The sequence below is a fragment of the Cetorhinus maximus genome, chromosome 9 (genome assembly GCF_964194155.1).
Source record: "Cetorhinus maximus chromosome 9, sCetMax3.hap1.1, whole genome shotgun sequence".
Classification (NCBI taxonomy): domain Eukaryota; kingdom Metazoa; phylum Chordata; class Chondrichthyes; order Lamniformes; family Cetorhinidae; genus Cetorhinus; species Cetorhinus maximus.
Window position 1 is genome coordinate 123,706,539 of NC_135887.1, and position 19,949 is coordinate 123,726,487.

Genomic DNA, 19,949 nt, shown 5'->3' on the forward strand with positions numbered 1-19,949 from the left:
GGTCCCATGACTGTTTACAGTCAAAAAGAATCCGGCCTTGAGTTTGCTGCTTGCCCCACCTATTCTGCACACCAACTCTGATCAGCGAGCTTAACCGATACTGATTTGGCATTTTCATCAGGGTTAGTTTATGCAATACGGTAGTGCCCAGCAGGAATTGAAGCAACTCCCACAAGGTCATTTCACTTAAGATCCTTTCAGGCAGCAGTGAGAACCATTTGATCCCTCTCTGGATGACTGCACACTCACGTCCTAAAGATGAGGAATAGACTCGGGGCTGATGGGCGTTCCTGAGCCGTGTCAGCTTCAGAAAAAGCCAATTCAAGGACTGCGATATGCTTTAGGATGTCCCGTGTAAAAAGGTGCTACGTGAATGCAAGTCATTTTGTTGTTGGGATTGTGACCCACCACAATGTCAAAAAACCATAAGGAAAATGACTTAGAGAAAAAAAAACAAATGCACAACCATAAGGTTTTCAAAACATTTTTATTTCTAGTTTATTTTGTTGGAAACTTGTCTAGTACAGGTCTGTTTGTGAAAATGTGCATTTCAGACCATGAACAGTGACATTTTGTAAAATATAAAAGTACAAATTTGTAATTGAATGCTTTATATAGATTGTGACCATCTGAAAATATGTGAAACATTGATTTAAAAAAAAAACAGACATCTTTGTCGGTACGTGAAACCCCTATTCAGCCTTTGGCCTTTCAGTACAGATTATCTTCTTTAATATAAAAATACAGTTCACTGCCTTTTCGGTACACAACCTTGTACAACCAACATCTGTTATCTGTGCAGCATTGTGGTTATAAAATGGAAGGTTCAGAAGAACAGAGATGCCACATGCAGAAATGACCTTGAGGTAAGCAAATGTTCCTGAAATTCAGACAGTATACATCAGACCCTCTTGGGTCCTGTAGCATTGTCCTACAGAACCCCTTCAGATAAATGTACAACGCATTTCAGTAAAACAGGACTATGAGGCAATATATGAAACAAAAACCCGGGTGTAAAAAATAAAACTGGTTAACTGTAGTTTGAGGTAATGTGAACAGGAACCTTTTTTTTTGGAATCGAGCAGTAATCACATTAAGAACTGATCACATTAATGAAAAAAAAAACCTACAAAAACTGATGTCAATATCATAATTTTCTATGAGAAAATTTAAACCTATAACATGGCAGTATATGGCATTGTAATAAAAACTGATCCATAAAATAGCAGCAAAACACAATGACAAAAAAAGAAAAAAAACTTTTTTTAAAAAGAGAAAAAAGCAAAAATGTTAAATTTCAAACCAAGCTGGGAACTTCTCCATAGCAGCTCAAAAAAGGAGTGTGCACTCCATTTCTTACAATCAACACCATAAACGGCAGTATCACACAAAACATCTCTCCACCACATTCTCCTCACACCGCAACTTCAAACTGAGTTTAGTTTCTCCTCCTCCCCTCTACTACTTTCTAGCATCAGTACATACCAAGATGTGCAAATTTTCTATCAACACCTAAAAGCTGAGGGGAAAAAAAAAAATTGGGACAACTATTTGTTTTTCTTCTCCGAGAAGACCAATTCTACTAAAACTATGGTGTTTCATGTTTGCGCTCATGAAAGGGAAAAGATAGATATATAAATGGGGCCTGAACTTAAAAATATATATATATATTATATAGATATATATATAATATATATATAGAAATGATAATGAGTCCAATCCAATAGCACTCTGAACATAGGCCATGTAATAGCAGCAGCTTTTTCAGGTTTTCTGCCTCATCCCGCCCATCTGGAACTAGCACTCCAGAAGCACCAACATTGCCTCATCTGTCCATCAGACCATAGAACTTAAAAGAGAAAGGGAAAAAAAACACCTGGTCTCAAAAGACTGTGGCCTGCATCTCCAGAAAAGGCAGCAAAAAGGGCAGAATTTTACGGTCCCGTCGCATTGGGTGGGGGCGGGGGCCATTCAAAAGTCCATTGACTTTGGCAGGACCGTAAAATCCTGCCGGCATAAAATTCCGCCCAAAGTTTCCTTCCCAGCCGGTTTTAATGGTGAATACTCGAGAGTATCGGGTGTAGCATAGAGAAAAATAAAAGCAGAATTTGCGTAAGAAAATGTTAATCCTGCCCACACCAAGTGAAAAATGCCAAGCTTGACCAAAGCTACAAATTACAACTCTTGGCCTAGCGATAATTTTGCCTCCTGACAGGAATTATATCAGCACCTGGTTGTTTGGGAGTTAAGGGGTGGGAGGCACAGTTGTCTACGTCAATATATCCTTCCAAGCTTTAAAAAAAAAACACACTTGATGTCAATGAAAGGGAAAAAAAACACAAGCTGCTTTCAAAGTTAATTATTCCCCACTTGTGACAGTTAACCATAGCCCACTTCATCCGAGTTCGCTGAGTGAGTCCAGTCCGCTCACTCCTCGTGACCATTGCCAGAATGCACGTTCTGGCCCGGAACAGAATTTTCTGTCACACACAGGTGCAGGAAAACAAAAAAAAATCTTACACTTGAGATCAGTCATTGCAGAAAATCTACCAATAGCGAATGCTCCCTCAATCATATAGAAATTCTTGTTCTGAGGATCTTCGTTTGCTATTCCAAAGATACCAAACAGCACAGGAATATCAACCATACGGCACTTGAGTCTTTTTTTTTTTAAAAAAAAAAATCTTAATTGACTGCGTGGAGAAAGAACAAGACATTTTTGTAGAAGGGCTAAGATCCTACATCTGTGACACAAACACTTGAACTCTGATGTCTCTCTACTGGAAGCTTTTACTACTTCAGACTTACAATAAATAGATCTACATTACCTTATAAATAAATTACATGAAGAATTTTCCTTTGTTGTGGATAATTAAGCAAACAGTTTCCGGAACAATATGGTTACATTCTACACTTGCTGATAAAACCTGAAGAATACATCTACACAGGCCCCATTTATAAATTAGTTGGCACATGAAAGATTTCTAAACACTGTTCTTTCTATATAAAAAAAAGGTCAGTGATGCCAGCAGTTTTTGGAATGTAGTTATCATTCACTGGAATGTCACAATCCAAGTTCCATTTCCCTCTCGAACACCATAGTCCACGTAACTTGCCTCGCAAACACAAGCATTTAATATTTCTAAACCATTCCATTTTTAAAAAACTTTTTTAAAAAAAAATTTCCACACCAAGAAAGGGTTTTTTTTTTTAAAAAATCTATTGACTGAAAGTGCTTTGAAATGGAATGGTTTGAGAAAAGGAAAAAACAAAAGGCCATGGACTAAACCTGTCACTGGTTAGCCAGAATGGGTCGACTCCAGCCAGCATTCTATTTACATAGGTCTCTTCTGTCAAAACAATAAAATTAAAAAGACACAAAGACTTTAAAAAAAAGGATACTATAGCATTAGTAAGTGTGTGTGTGTATAATTAGGTACTTAGCCACGAGTAGTAAAATGGATCTGCACAAGCAATTATAAGCTGGCACCCAGAGAGCCTTATGCACAGGTAATCCACAGACTCCAAAGAATACATATAATAATGCAGATAACTAAGATACACCAATGGGTTACATCAACCATTTATAAAGTGAAGAGGATAAGCACTAAGAAAATCATATAAACATCTGGACAAACTGATTATAAAGTGACTAGACACATATACAAGCAGGTATAGAAAAAGCCTAGATCGCAGTAGAAGCTATGCATTTTTTCCTCACTTTTTTCCTTTTTTTTTTAAATAGAAAAAAAGATTAAAATCATTACTACCCAAAACCCTCTTCTACATTAAAAATGGTTCATTCGCACTCAAAGAAATCAAATCTATTACCTCCCCAAAGACATTTTCTATTTTCTATTATTATAAACTTAGAAGCATAAACACGATTTTTGTATATAAAAACACTTTCATTAATGTCTCATATAATCTGCATGTATTTTGTAGCATAACACGTGTTTGGCTATGCAAATGCCTTCTCTTTTTCTGCTCTTTAAAACAATCAGTTTCAGACTATTTCATATTTAAATGCATGGTGAAGGGACATGAGCACTGAAAGCAAAAAAGGAAGCAGTTCCCTTCTTTTTATAAATGTGCTGGAGATATTGGAGGGGAGGTCATGGTGTTTTTTTTTTGATATATATTTATATATAGCGAGCATTTCCTTGCAAACTGCCAGTGACCACTCTCGTCAATCATCATAGGTTCACATCTCGCACATCAGTGGGTGTGCAGGAGAGGTCCAGTTCATCCTCTACAGTCTTTGTTTCTGGGGATATGCTGCTGTGTTGTACCTGGCGAAGGCTTGTCTCGAGGAGTGACTCAATCTGTTCTTGACAGGCCCGTAAACAATCCTGTGTAAAGACAGCCAAAAGGTGGGGAGGGGGGGGTAGGAAAAAAATTAAATTATGTAGTGCCTTTAACATAGTAAAACATCTCTCAGCATTAAGGAGCAACATTTAAAGCTACCTACGGTGATGTTAGAGCAAGTGACAGCTTTGTCAGTCATACGTTTGAGGAGCATCTGAAAGGAGGGAGACAGAGATAGCGAGGTTTTAGGGAAGGGATTCCAGAAGTTAGGGCCTAGGCAGCTGAAAGCACCACCACCAATGGTGGAGCGATGAAAATCAGGGATGCGCAGAACTGGAGAAATGCAGAGTTGTAAGACTGGAGTCAAGATTGTCCCCTAGTCAATTCAGATTTCTACTGTTGAGACTGTCAAGCTACAAGCGCACTTTGGTCAACAAACAATAGCAAGCCTCCCGATGCAGTTTCTAGCATAGTGGAAAACTATATGAACGTGATTATATTTCTCTGCTGCATGTAACATTGTAGGATTATGTTTGGTATAATAATCAGAACCAATGGAAACCATTTTTATTTTGGGCAGAGAGCTATCCTGATACCACATAAAAACAATAATTATAGAATTGTTCACTCCTGTGTATTTGGAATCTAACCATCTGGTTTAGCGTCTTTTTTTTTTTGCAGGCTCATCGTGATGTGACCTATCCCTCTCATTTTCTTTGACCTCTGGCATGTCAATCCATGCAGTCAAAGCGCTCTTCAAATGATAAATTAGTGCCTTCTGTTATGATGTGCATGACTGGAAACAAATGACGTTTTTGGAAGAAAGGGCATCATTCTGCAACCTCAAATCATCATTTTTTCCTCTGTATACACATCAACTAATATGCTTAATGTGCAATTTCCTCTCCCTATTTCACCTCAGCCATGAGCAGCACTGAAATAGGCACTGGCCAACTTTTAGAATTTTGTAAAATTCAAATTCAGATACTCAAGTGTGAATGATCAAAATTAAATTATTACAAACTACAGACATTATGTGCTTTTTTCCGTTAAAATTCACAGATAGAGGCACTGTGCAAAACATTGCCACAAGCTTTTAGATCTGGAATATGCATGGATTAAACGATGGCAATATTAATTTGATCAGCTTTCAGTGCAGCTCAGACCTTGCTTGCTTCAGAGTATCAGTGTAGCATTACTGCTACAGACACGTCATCATCAATCATGTTGTGTCAGGGACTACAGGCTTAAAAAGGACAGAGGTCGTCTCACAGTTATTCCTTTAAACCTTTCCCAGGGCTTATTTAGTCAGAGTGACAAAAGAATGCCTGTCTATTAACTTCCTCACCATTTCCCAAACACCACTGATGGTATCTCTTGACGATTACACACAAAATGACCTCGAGTCCAACATCAAACACTTCCACGAATCAGTAAAAGAAAATGCACCTAGGACCTATGACATTTGGTATGTATAGCACTGATTTGTTCAAAACAACCTCAGATTCTATTTGAATGAACTACACTGCGCTTCTGGACACTTGCGAAAGAATGGTTAAAAAAAAAAGGAAAACAGCAGAAATTTAAGGCCAGGGTCAGAAAAAGGAAAACATTAACCCTGGCCTTTTATCTTCTCACCTCAAATCATTGGGTTATTATTTGCAAGACTTGCAAAACTCAAAAGCACTTCACAATGAACTATTTCTGAAATACAGGCAAAAATCAGCTATTCTGCACGCAGCACAATAATCCCATAAATTGCCATCTACTTGACTGACTAGTTAATTGGTTTTAAGTGACATTGGTTGAGGGAAGAATGCTGGGGCTAGAACATAAATGCTTTTTCACAAGTGTCATGGGATCTTTCACATTGACCTGAAATCACTTGGCATGGGGAGATAGCATGTTGGTTTCACGTGTCATCTGAAGAACAATACTGGCGTGTCAGCCTAGAACATGTGCTCAACTCCTGATAGCAGGACTTCAGGCTACAACATTCCTCCTTGGAAGCAAACGTGCAGTACTAACAGTGATGAGCTTATAAAACTGCTGTATTTGTATTACTCTTGATCCCCCTTTCTCAACGGCCAAAACCTTTACTGATGGTACAAACATACAAGGGACTGTCTTTAGAAATAACACAATGCAAATAGCGCAATAGTGCAGTTTCTGAGAAACATGCATTGTTTGAAAATAAGCATCAAGCTTCATTCTATTTTCCTCTCTTAATTTTCTTCACCTGAAGGCATTGACAATGCCAGCTTACAGTTCTCCAATGGTGTTAGCAGCTATCCAGAACTGCACTCAAGTGGACAACTTTCATTCAATGTGCCATGGCCTATAGGAATTACACAGAATGGCATACAAACAGGCCTTTTGGCCCAACAGGTACATGCCAGTGTTTATGTTCCACACAAGCCTCCTCCCATTTTTCGTCATCTGACCTCATTTACATATGCTTCTATTGCTTTCTCCCTCGTGTGTTTTATCTAGTTTCCCCTTAAATGCACCTATACTATTCACCTCAAATACTTCTTGTGGTAGTGACTTCCATACTCTCAGCACTCTCGGGGTAAAGAAGTTTCTCCTGCTTTCGTTTGCATTTAATTAATACCCCACTGCTTTTTTCGTTTCCCCATCATCTAGCAGCACAAAGGTCACCTTCGCATTGACCAGGGAACAAACTCGTGATCATCTTAATCTGTCCTGCTCAAACGCTATCAATGGGAACTTCTCACCCCCTTGTAGCTCAGGGACATCAAAGACAGCTGAAGAGCCTCAATGGCCCATCAGCTAATTCAATGCAGACAAAATGGGGACAAGATCTAGAGTCCCACATTAAAAGTACTGCGGAGTTAATATTCTCAGAAGGTCAGCATCACACCCAGCACCTCCTTTAGCCATTTAGGGAACCATTTTAATTCTGTTCTTGCACTAAAACCAGAAGAAAAAATAGCAACATACATGCCAGAACATCAACTAGCCATTTTTTTTCTGCACATGATGCAATGGATACAGAAAAAAACCAAAAATGTTTTATTAACAGATGAAACCTTTAACTCTTGTTTGATTAATGTTACATCAAATTTACAGCACGAAAACAGGCCATTCACCCAACTGGTCTATGTTGCTCCACCTTCCCATCCATCTTCATCTACCTATGAGTTTGAGCTTACACGTTAGAAAGTAGCAGCCATGATGTAAAGCTGCAAATTTGAAACCATTACAAGTGGTCAAACTATTCCAAGGTAAATGGTCCACGCCGTTTGAGCTATTCAGACCAGGAAAGTCCTAAGGCTGTGTTTTTTTAAAGGTTTTTAAAAAAATCTGGCTCGAGTTTGCCGATCTCAAATCATGTTGGCACCAGGGGGTGTTATAGGTGGCATCAGGGACCCAGGGCTAAAATGGAAAGACAGGGGAAGACAAAAATCATGGAAGACTTGGACATAGCTCAAGTGTCAGATAGAGACAAGTTTAACTGGAACCTACCCCTCCCCCGCCTCCACCAACCCGACCAAGTCTATATCCACATAGGAATGCCTCTAGAGTGGGCTGCGCATAATCCAAATTCCAGTACGAATAAATCAACTTCAGAAAGAGGAGGGAGGGCTGAAACATTAAGTCTCTCACGTTATCCGGGTTTGGTTCCAAAACTCTCCAAGACTGTTTGGAAGTTTCCCTTTTTCAGTGGGTTCTCATCATATAAAAAGGAAACAACAACAACACGAGAAGCATTCTAGAGGCACAGGGGGCAATGAAAGAGGAAGGCCTGTAACCAGATGGCAACTAGCCACCACAGGGAAGCCTGGTGTGGCTCTTCCCGCTGCGAGACACCATCTCACTCACTGAACGCCTCACTGCTGGAGGTTCAGATTGGGATTGAAGCAGAGCTGGACTTGAACTTGCTACTGTCTCCATTCCCCACCTAAGTGGTGGTGCTCAGTGTCACCATTCATTTCTTGGGATATTTTAGGATTTCTGAACTCATTTAAAAAGAACTTGCTTTCCCCCTCCCCTAGAAGTGAACAAAAAAGAGCACTTTCAATGAAAGGACTAGGACATCCATTCCACACTTTCATAGGCAAGCCCCTGGCAATCTTTTACTTGAAATAAAATCCACCTTTCTCTCCTGTTGTTCTGCATCTTTAAGCAGAATTTGTGTTTCACAGAATGGTTGGTGATGGGAGGTGGGGGCGGGGGCGCAATCTCCCAAACGAAGGGTCATATGTTTGCTGTTTAGCGTTCTCACATCTAGGATCTCCCCAGAGTAACAGATGCCTAATCTAAGGTGTGTGGGCAGTTCAAAAGATTAAGCTAAAGACAATTAGGGTCCTGGAAACTTGATCAGACCTAACAAATTCATGGCACTCACACAATGGGGTTAAGAGGTTTTTTTTGATGAGTACAAGACTGCCCAAGGCTCCCAATTATGCTTAATTTGGGTTCCAATTACCAGTGATCAAAGTGAAAACAGGAAATTAAACCCAATGCTAAGGTGACTGAGCCAGAACCCAAGGTACTCGATGCACTCAGGTGACAATCTTTTTCCTTTCACTTAGGTGTGTAGGTGCACCTATAAAGCACATCATACTGTTATAAGTATTGGTAAACCAAGGTAATCTCTCTTCCACACATTTCATTATAAATACCAATCAATTAAAGTTCTATTCATCAGCGTCCAATTAAATCTACATTCTGAGAGTACAACATTCAGAGCTGTGAATGTACAGTCCAATTCAAATTATTTAAATTTTTTTTGGCACTAAATTCTTATCTACTATTCAACTTACTGGAGAATTAAGACAATGACAACTCCAGGGTAACTTCAACCTAATCTAACCTGACCCGCGGGGAAACCAACAGGATTATTCTGGTGGCCTGTTTTATACTCCACCCAATTTTACTCTCATTAAATATTAATAGCAAGCAAAAATCGGTCCGGGTGCAGAGGGGAGGGCTCCAATCCCATTAGTTACCTGCTGTGGTTAGGCTAAAATTACCTACCCACTCCACCCCGGTATCTTGGTAATTGCTTAACCAAAAGGCAGCATCAAGATTGCTGTCACTATCTCATCCTACATCATCGGCCAATTGCATCACAGATCGCAGACAGAAATTGACAAAGCAGGTTTCCTACGATCAATAAATATTGTGAAGAATTGGTTAACTACCTCATCTGCCAACCACTACGCTACACTGTGTCTCATATTATAACCAACCAATAGCACTATGCGCAGAACAAAAACACAAACAATGGTTAGAAATATCTTGCTGTTCTGCCTTCCACTGGCATAGATTCGATGGGGCTGATTCTTGGAAAGAGGCACGGGAAAGTGTTGCTCCAGTCTTAACTATTAGTTCAGTACATTATGTAAATCGGTCTAATTATTGACTCGCGTGTAAACTCTGCAGAAGCAATTACATCCTTTTTTTTGTGTACTGTTCTCAAACATTGTCTTTACAATGTTGATGGGAAACACAATCTTTGCTTTTAGGTCCATAGTGTTGCTCCTTGTCAAGTACTGCTAAAGTTAATTCTGACGCAGAACTCTTGACCTAACACAATGTTGGGCCGCTGCATTGTAATGGACAAACAAAAGCACGTCTCTGCATTCGAGATCACCCATCACTGTGCCACACATTTGCATTTAGCCTCCACTTGTTTAAAAAAAAACCATCTTCCTCAGCCAATTGATCCCTGACTGCTTTATTGCCCGATTCCTACTGAGGCACATCTCCTGCTGTCCAGCCAGGCAGAAGAAAGCTGCAGCGTAAATCAGTCACATATCTGCTTTAACAATGAGAGAATGTCACCATTCGCCTGCTTGGCCAATGACTTTCGCAGCATAGGTGCAAGGTGTAATAAAATTGGACTCAGATCATTAGGAAGCCTCGAATAAAAAGAGGTTGGCTCCACTTGACATTAGGAGGTGTCAGGTTACAGGCCACACATAAAGGTCACAAACACCATGAGGCCCATTTATCACATTTCTTATGAGCCATTTCCTTTTAAGCTTAACCCTCTGCCTGTCTCTACTGATACACTATTAATTGCTGAATGGCCACTAAAGAGTCACACATCACAAAGCTATTGTTCTATTGAGCGCAGAAGAGTTACAAGTACATAACATGGCTATTATTGCTGAACCATTCAAATCCTTTTCATTCTGGGCCTCCCTATCAGGGCATTTCACACCCACTAAGCTTTATTAATTTTTGACTGAAAAGCTTTAATCAGTAACACCAGCATTGCAGTATATAAGTATACTTTTATGATTCTGTGGTACTTCGTTGCAGCCGTGACTAAATCTAATTACATATTAAACGCCTTTATTCATCGAACTCAAGTTGTGTGAGTTCCCTGTCGCATGGAGCTGCACAGACCAAAAAGGTACAATCCCCGATTCCATGAGGAAGAGGCAACATTGTCACAATTGACCTCAAAAGTCCTGGTAGAGGAGGGGCAAATGCATCAAGCTCGCTTTGGTACCCTCAACCAATGACCATTAGGCCAACTTTGGGCAATTGTCGGCATCTACCTTTCTTGTGGCAAGTGCTCCCCAGTATGGTTAAATAAATTGCCAACATTCACTCTCTGGGCCATTTGACAGCTGTGGAACTGTATCCTGCAATAGCCTTCAGAGACGGGAGAAGTGAATGCAATCTTTATTTGACACATTTCCATGTTATTTCAATAAAGCGGAATGTGAAATGATTGTGTGACCATTAAACGTTTGCTCGGGAGTTGTGAAGAGGACAGCAGAGTCAACGTGCCTCAAATTAGTTAAACCCTGAACACAAAAACAATTAACAGGCAAAATTCCTGATAATTAAAGCAAAAACATGCGGCAGGAACATAATGGTGCCAGGGCAGGAGATGGGCGGTGGGGGAGGAGAAGGGTGGTGATCGGAGGATGGAAGCCGTTGCAACTATAAAATGAAGGTGCAAACTCTTAGAAAGCTGCAGCATGGAAGGAGGTTGTTCAGCCCATCCTGCATGTGTCAGCTCTTTGGAAAAGTATGCAATTAGTTCCATTCCTCTGCTTTTCCCATATCTTTGCACATTTTTTATCCTGCAATTATTTATCAAATTCCCTTTTGAAAATTACTGCATTTTACTCTTATGCATTTTTTTTTAATAACAGTAAAAGCACATTCCTCATTTTGAAATTGACAACACTTACCGGGTCACACTTGATGATTTGTGATAGGAAGTCTGTGAGGGACTGATAGGAAAGAAAACTGTTGCTATTGCCCAAGTGGAGACCATGAACTGCTGCAGCCACACTGCCAGCGGCAATCATGGATGGTGGATTCGATATAAATTTGACGTCTGCAAAAAAGAGAAAACCAGAGAGAATGATACATTTAGCGCTTTCGAGAAAGTAGCAGCAAAGGGCGACAAACCAGTACCACTTTGGGTTTTTTCTTCGTTTGCACTGCGTTGGCTGCCCTCCCGCAGCAGTGACTGAAGTTCAGTGAGATGTGGCAGAACTAAGTGACGGAGCCTCCAAAACTTGGCAGGCACTCAGCGGCCTTCTGATCTGACACCATGCTGACAGCAAGCCGAACCCGATGCCAGACTGCATTGCTGTAGGTCCATGCTCGAGACCACTTCCATGGGCCTATTGTGAGCTGTGTCACTGAGACTCGGAGCCCTGCAATCTGCAGAGAGGGAGGGCAGTAGGGTGGGGGTGGGGGGGGAGAAGGCGAGGGAGGGGGGCCTCTGGAGCGAGCCTTGGTACTGGTGCCCCACTTTGGCCAACATCTACGGAGCCAGAATAGTGACACTGAAGCCTAAAAAAAGACACATTTGTGTGTCCACTTTTATGCTTGTGACTGCTCTAGACAAACAGCATGGTCTGCCCTTTTGTCACATACAACAAGGAATTATTTGTACCAGAGGCCACTAATTTCAGCATATTAATGAGGGGTGCCTATGCCTTGTAATTGGGTGTCCCAAAGCGAAGAGTGTGGCATCACTGTCGACCTCCCATCGCCTCATCTTGCGCTATTGAGATCGCAGGGACAGGGTTCCGCACGGTAAGATGAATTGAACCTGACATGCCGACAAAAGGAAAGGGGGAGGGGTGGGGGGGGGGGGGTGGGAGGGGGAGGAGGCCAACCAGCCCACCCCCCCCAACCCCCAACCAATTCAAGCACACATCCCTCCTAGCCTATCTCGAGACTTCATCCGAAAGGAATAAACAACTTCAGTGTTGTTAAGAAGAAAGCTCAGCCACCCGGGGGGAAGACAAAAGAGGCTAAAGCTTCCAACGCTCTTTCTTAAAAACAAGAGGGGGGGGCGGGGGGGGGAGAAAAAAAAACCCAAACAGGACCGAGCCACTCCTTCAATTCTACTTGAAGCAGCAGCATCAAAACCCAGAGCTGGGGGCCATGAATGAAAACCTTTCATTCAGGCAAATCAAAACTGCTCACAGAATTCATTTTGCCCAGATATGACAGGCCCTGACGAGTCACATTCTTGGAGTGGTGTGGAGATGGAGAGAACGGCGGAGGTGCAGTTGTTTCAAGTTTTGGTGTCGCGAATATCAAGTCATCAAATTTTAAACTGTATAATTATTAGAAATATGCAACCAAAAAACCTGCACCAGCCTGGCTGCGAATTCTTTACCTGGGAGCTCAGGCTATCATGAATGCAATTCTCACTTTGGGCAACTCAAAACATTTCTTTTTAAGCATTATCCCAGCATCACTTATCCATGCCAAGATCTATTCATTACTGGCAATTATGTGTTAACTTCAAACAACACTAGTAATTTTTTTTTTGACCTACCGCAGCACAAAAGAAGGTCTTTAGCAAAATCCAGCTCTATTAACAGACAATTCAGAGGCTGCACAAAAGGAATTCTGCTCAACATCACCTTGAATGTAATCCCTTCCATTAAAAGTCTTTTAAATCATCCCTTCCCCCCCCACCCTCCTCCCAAGTCCTTGTTCAATCTTTTGTAATGGATAATTACTTCAGTGCTCCATTTATGCGTTCTGTCAATTGCTGAGGGGCAAATGTTGTGTTTCAGGCTTTCGGCTCCTCTATTTCCACTCACTGCTAGCACCCACCCTCCCACTGCCCCTCCACCTCCCCCCCCCCCCCCCCCCCACCCCCACCATCTCTTCCCCCCACCCCCCTTCCCACAAATAAGAAGTTTGAGCCATCAATCAAAGTACTGGAATGTCAGCAATGTTCAACCTTTGAACTATCCTGGTTTGTTCCTGCATTGTAACTGCCAGCACAGCACAGTTCAACCTGGTACACATATATAAAAAAAAACTTTGCCATCCTCAAAGTATGCAGAAGGGCCAAAGTTTTCTGGGGTGCACAAATAAAGGCAACAGGCTCCCAAACCACGTTGCTTTCACTTTATGCGCTCGCTTCAATGGCTATTAGACCACACCAGGCTATCTAACTCTCGGCTTTCCATAAATGCCTTGGGTCAGATTTCTAAGTTGTAACTTGTTCTCTTGGGCACAAAATGCTTCAAACTTTGAAAACTCCTGGTTTGCACAGTAACAATCAGCCACTTCCTTTGGTCATGACTGAACCTTTAATCTGCAAAAGACATGACTGACAGAATCTTGATTAAAAGCAAGACTTTGTCGACCCCCTTAAATGATCACTGAGACAACTCACTGCTGTGAGAATGTAACGGGCGCATTTTATTTTAATTATGGCTTTAAGGGAATGGGTGCTCTAACCTAAATGAAAGCTTGTTGCTTCAAAATCATTCAAACCAACAACTCATATCAGGCAACTTCAACTGGATGAAGCATTCCATTCTCAAAATGTTTTAAAATCTCAATAATAACTATTTACTGTTTTGCCTCACACACACACACACACGACATGCACCCAAACTGTGCCCACTCCTCTACGCCAGAATGAATTGGCAATTTTGTGACAGCGTTTTGGCAGACGGGAGCAAGCCAGCTACCAGTAATGTGTCAGCCGACAACTGCAACGAAGAATCCACACGCTTTGCAGTTAATATTGACGGTCATAGGCTGGGTGTGAGAAAAGCAGGTCGGGGAATCCACATGACGGCATACGAAAATGAGATAATGAAAGGGAACTGGCAGGCACAGCCCCAAAAGATCAAACATTTGTACCTGGTCCCTACTTGCATTTATGGGAACGCTCCTTTAGAGGGCGAGCTTCCCAGCGTTGAGCAAGTCACCTATGGTGTGGTCTGAGTGGGTGGACACATGGAGAACACAGCAATTAGGGCTTTTCTCAATGCTCCATGTGTTTATTCACTCCGTATCTTGAGCATTAAGGCCAGGAAGGTTCCAGGTTTAATCCCAGCACGTGATTTAGCTTCCCTCGAGCAGTATACTAGAAAGAGCCTCAAATCACCAAGCTTAGGCAGGCAAGTAATAAGTAGATTTTTGATTTTAAAATGACCGGTCTTCTGGCTCCCGATTGCTTTTCACTTCTGCTGCGAATATGCACGGGTTAAGCGTCTAGTTCAGCAGCGGTGCCTCTTAAGGACGAATGGCCACCCTCTCAAAATCTGTGCTGGCAATTCAGGCGATGAAAAGTGAAAGAGGACGCAGAATGCCCGATCACCTCCTACAAGAAGCCCATGCCTTCAGGAATGGGGAAGGCACGAGGGCAGAAATATTGGTGACAATAAAAAAAAGACGCGACTTATTCTGGCACTGTTCTAGCCTCCTGGCCGTTAAGACTGGGGAGCAGTACCATGAGTTTACATGGCTCTAACCAAGCCTAGCATGAAAGTTCGCTTTAGCGGAGAGGAAAATGGGAGTAGAATTCAGGTGCAAGGTTTTTGTTTAAATTTTAAATGATTTAACGCGCGACTCAAACAGTAAAATGTATATAAGCTAATTTAAGGGGAAGCTGGATAAACACAAGAAAGAAAGGATTAGGAAGTAACGCTGATAGGATTAGATGGTGAGAGGGAGGAGGCTGGTGTGCATCTTAAACACCAGCACTGACCCGTTGGGCCAAATGGCTGTAGATTCTAATTTACAAGAAGCTTAACTTCCTAACAATCCTAACTGAATTCCGACAAGACCTGTACATTATAGATTCTACGCACTAGCTTGTGATCTCTAGTAAACTCAAGTTCAGGTAGTTGAGAAGCATGCTGGTAACATCATCAGTTCGGGAGATAGTTAACAAATGAAGAACCTGAGGCACAACTTAATTCGCCCTATGCTTAAAAAAAAAATAAAGCATAACACCCAACATATTCTTGCCTTGTTTCTCAATGTTAGGACAAAAGCACCCTTTTGTCAGCTATATCTAGTGTACTCAAACAGCAAAAAAGCTACCAAAACTGTAACCCATTAAAAAATCACATTCAATCAGGTGCCAATTGCTTCATGATCCACTGTGTGGGTTACAAGTTAGTGCATTAGGTTTCAGGTACAAAGCATGATCCAATTTAATCAGTGCTGGGAAATCTTATCTCTTCATTCTTATTATTTTTCCCACATACCTTATTGTTGCTCTTGCATTAGCCTTAAATGGTCTGATAAGGCCAATTTACATAATGCAAAAGAAATACATTCTGACTCGAAATGCTCTATTGAAATGTGTGGCTCTTAATTATTAGGTACATGATGTGCAACCCCCCTCCCCCAAACTGTTCCGACGTGGCACACCTGGTTGAGCAGAAACTCCATACCTGTAGCACAGAGAGCCACAAAAGTCTGCGCGTGTTTGCGGATGATCTGTTTGCTGTCCTTGGGGATGGGTAGCTTGCTGAGGAAGTGTTCAATGAAATCGTGGGGGGTCACAGAGGCTAGATCCCACTTCAGTTTGTTGAGAACAAGCAGCTCCATTTGCTGAAAGAGAAATACAGACATGTGGGCTGTGTCGGTTCCTGTAGTGGGGAGTCTGAGACATTACACAAATGAGAAAAATGGGCATGGGAGTGTTTCTATGGAGGATGAATCTATTTTAAGCGTCAATGGTACATCTAGTAAAACAGCAAATATATCATTGAAATATATATATATATATATTCCAGGAGTGCAGAAAATCTACTCCAAATTGAAGCTCCATTATTGATATGTCATAAATTGCTCCATGTGCTTCAAAGATAGAGAGCGCCTTTCAGTGTCCAATTGTGGCTCGTGGGATACCAATGGGAAAAAAAAACGAATTCTGCTCTCCAGCTACCATCTAATTGACAGGCACCGCGCTGTACGAATAGACTGGTTGCGAGCGGAAAGAGCAGCATCCTACCAGAGGTTTGAGGCTCATGTCAGCAGAGGGCGCCAACGTCCCGCGTATGCGATGCGCCCCAGTCGCGTTGGAAATGAAAGAACAAGAGGGGTTGGGGAAAATGTCAAATGCTGAAAAAAGTTACACTTGAGGGTCCTGCTTTTCAAACTGCACCTTTCCACTACAAAAAAGTCCCAGAATCGCGCAGGGGGGGGTTCAATCTTACCAAAATCCATGCAAGGTCCCCAATCTCCCCATTTAAAAAAAAAATCAATGACAATGTTAATTATTAATAACTATTTTCGATTCCCCCCCCACCCCCCTCTCCCTCTCTCCGTTCATTTCTTTCGGCTATTTGACTTAGGAAACTGGAAACACTTCGGAGTTTGGACTGTGTTTCAAAGATAAAAGAAAAAAATAACGGGGTCGCAGCTGAAACCCATCTTGACGGGGTTATCAGTGGGAAATGGGCAATCTCTTTTGGGGAGGGTGGGGGGTTGGAATCGAAAACATCTATTTATAGCGGAGAAAAATTAGCGATCAACGATATGAAGAGTGGCTGAGTAGATTTTGCAAGCGGGGCAGCGCCAAAGAAGAGAGGGGAGGGGCAAAAATTAAAAAAATAAAAAAGATTTTGCCACTTCCCCAAAAATTTCCATACGTCGGGACTTTGTCGCGAATTTCCTCGCAATGTGTGTACTGGCTATATACAGATGGGCTAAGATGGTCATGTGGTGGGGTGCGGGGGGGCAAATGCTACTCATTAAATATGACGGGGAGGGCATGTGCAGATGGGAGATCAGAGCCCAAATGCTGGGCCACTCGGTTAGAGGGGGGAGTGGGGGTTAGAGAGAGGGGTTGGAAATTCGCCATTTACCAGTAACTCCTCGGGTCGGATGGAATTGTCAGTATAAATGCAGAGTTTCTCTGCTGTTAATGGGATCGTCTCTTTCATTTTCGACGCCAGGAACATGCAAGTTGCCCCCAGTAGTTGCAAGTGGGTCTTTTTCATCTGCTCGATCGAAAGATACCGGTCCAAATAATTCATGGCAATCGGGAACACCTCCTCTTCACATTTCTGTTCTTCGCAAACCTGGCGAGGGAAGAGCAAAATGGGAGAAGGCGACAGATTAGCGGACTGGGGAGGGAGGGAGGGGGGAGAGAGAGAGAGAGGAAAAACACAAAACTCTGCGGTGCTAAACTTTTTTTTTCCCCACCCCCCCCCCTCAATTCTGACCCCTTTCACTGACCAACGAATTCGGACCGAGCCAAGTGTCATCCGACACAGCGCAACATGGTTTTTCTTGCCTCTCTCTCTCCACCCCCTCCCCAGCACACCATCACCCCTCTCTCGCTCTCTCTCTCTCTCTCCCATTACAGTGCGGGATTGAATTTTGACGTCGTCATCTTTTCAAAAAATATTTAAAAATATTTAAAAATTAGCCCGGCCGATGGAAAAGTGATGAAAATCTGCGCCAGCCGCTGCTCTTTCGAACTCGGTACCACTTGGGGCAATCCAGGCTGGTGAACCTTTCCAAAATAACTAAATTTCACTCTCCCCCCCCTTTCTCTTCTCTCTCTCTCTCTCTCTCCAACCACCACCACCCCCAGGGGTAGGGAGGCGTGTAGTCGGGAGCAAGTTTCGACTGAAAATGCGCCGACATCACTTGCCCTGCACAATTTCAAAAAATTGATTAAAAATAGGAAGGTGGGCACACAAGGGAGGGGAGGGGGGGGCAAAAAGGGGGCACGAAAATGTGCCAGACCCTCCCAAGCTCTCGCCTGCAGCCTCTGCCTGCCAGTTGATCCCAGGCATCCCCCTCAATTTTAATCCTTTTTCTCCAGGGTGGGTGGGTAGGTGTGGGGAAGTGGGGGGGGGGAGAGAAGAGAGAGAGGTTTGAACTTGCTGGGAAGTTCGGAAAGGGGTTTGAAACGTGAGGTGCCTTTTTAGCCTTTGCAACAAAAGAAGCGGGTGAATTTCACTCACGCGCTGAAATGCCTAGAAATCGAGCAGCAATTTCACCCCCACCCACTCAACCCTGCCAAGCCTGGGAGAGGACGGGGGGGGTGGAATTGCTCCTCGGGTTTCGTGAACTGGGTTTTCGTATTGGGAAAAAAAAAAGTTCAGAGGGTTTCAGGGCGATACAGAACAAAGATGGCGTATAATACTGGCACGTATTGGAAGTGTATACGTGTACAACCTTATTTAGGGTTTTAAATTTAATTTCTGAGCCCCAGAAACCGGGGCAAACTCCGTGGGGGGGAGGGGGAGAGAGAAATGCGGGACAAGCGTTTGCATTCACCTCCAGCTTCCTCAGCGGCCTTGGGAACAGCATCATTCCCCCCCACCCCCACCCCCACCCCCACCAAACAACCCCTTCTGCACCTCAGCGAGATAAAGAAGGGTATTGCAAAACTGCGGGGGCGAGGAGGGAGAGAGGGGAGGGAGAGGGGGAGAGAGAGGGGGGCAAATAGATGACCAAAAAAAAAGTGGGGTGGGGGGAGGGAGGCCAGAGAACCCACATTTAAGACCCTCTTTTTTAAAACATAAATAGTCAATAAAAATAAGAGGGGTTGGGGAAGGGTGGAAAGCAGCGATACTGGGAGTTAAGGGGGGTAAGTGGCAGAGGTTGGAGTGTCCAATTTGCTGTCAGGTTCTCTTCCCATTTCTGAGCAAAGTAGTTTAAGCAAAAGAGAAATAAAACAACAAACTCGGGGCAGATAAGGGGCACGGGTGGCTCCTCTCTGCCAAGTGCGAATGGTGAGCTCCTGGATATATACATTTCGGGTTCTGTCTATACGATTCTCTGCACCAACCTCCAGCATCCAAGTCGCAACGATCTTCCTCATGGAGGGCACAATTTCTTTTTGGACGCACTTAAAATAGCTTAGGGAGGGCAGACAGTTTTCTTCGCTTCTGAGCATGGTCTGCAGGACGCGATCATTGATTAAATTGAGATCCTTGTAGGCCCTTCTGATCGTTTCTCCTTCGCAGCATAGCAGCTGATGTTCCATTGCTAGGGCTTCTCTCCTCTCTCTCTCTCTCTCTTTCTCTCTCCCTTTCTCTCTCTCTCTCCTTATTGCATTGACTAAAACGGGGATGCTACTGCCTCTGGAGGCTATAGTTCAGGGAAAAAAACTTAACTATAACTTGCCCGCAAGTGACGCAATAGCCTTTTAGTTGTTGTTATGCAGAGCAGCTGCGAGTGGGAGATCAAAGGAGGAAGAGGGAGGCCAGCACAGGGGCACAGCCTATAAAGCCGCCCCATTTGCAGGAAAAGGGGGCAGGATTTATCAATGTAAATTCAAATTCGACTTTATTCATCGCGGCGACTCGCCTTATTCTAATTTGGAGCCGGACGAATACATACATCTATATTATACGTCGCGCTTTTTTAAAAAAAAAAGCAAGTCCAGAAATCCATGC

At 42.8% G+C, this 19,949-nt stretch overlaps 1 protein-coding gene across 1 annotated transcript; it reads right to left on the minus strand.

Moving 5' to 3' along the window:
- Positions 1 to 3,414: 3,414 nt before the first annotated feature.
- On the minus strand, positions 3,415 to 19,659 carry ccnd1 (cyclin D1). Its single transcript, XM_078549496.1, has 5 exons — positions 19,340 to 19,659; positions 17,400 to 17,615; positions 15,981 to 16,140; positions 11,493 to 11,641; positions 3,415 to 4,352 (listed from the first exon to the last, which is right to left on the minus strand). Exons 1-5 carry the CDS (start codon positions 19,535 to 19,537, stop codon positions 4,197 to 4,199), a joined length of 879 nt encoding a protein of 292 aa, XP_078405622.1. The 5' UTR covers positions 19,538 to 19,659; the 3' UTR covers positions 3,415 to 4,196.
- Between the last annotated feature and the right edge of the window lie 290 nt (positions 19,660 to 19,949).

Coding starts and splice junctions, on each gene's coding strand:
- ccnd1 (XM_078549496.1), bottom strand. CDS start 19,537: ATGGAACATCAGCTGCTATGCTGCGAAGGAGAAACGATCAGAAGGGCC. Junction 17,616..19,339: donor TTGCGACTTGGATGCTGGAG/GTTGGTGCAGAG, acceptor TTCCCTCGCCAG/GTTTGCGAAGAACAGAAATG. Junction 16,141..17,399: donor TCCGACCCGAGGAGTTACTG/GTAAATGGCGAA, acceptor TTTCTCTTTCAG/CAAATGGAGCTGCTTGTTCT.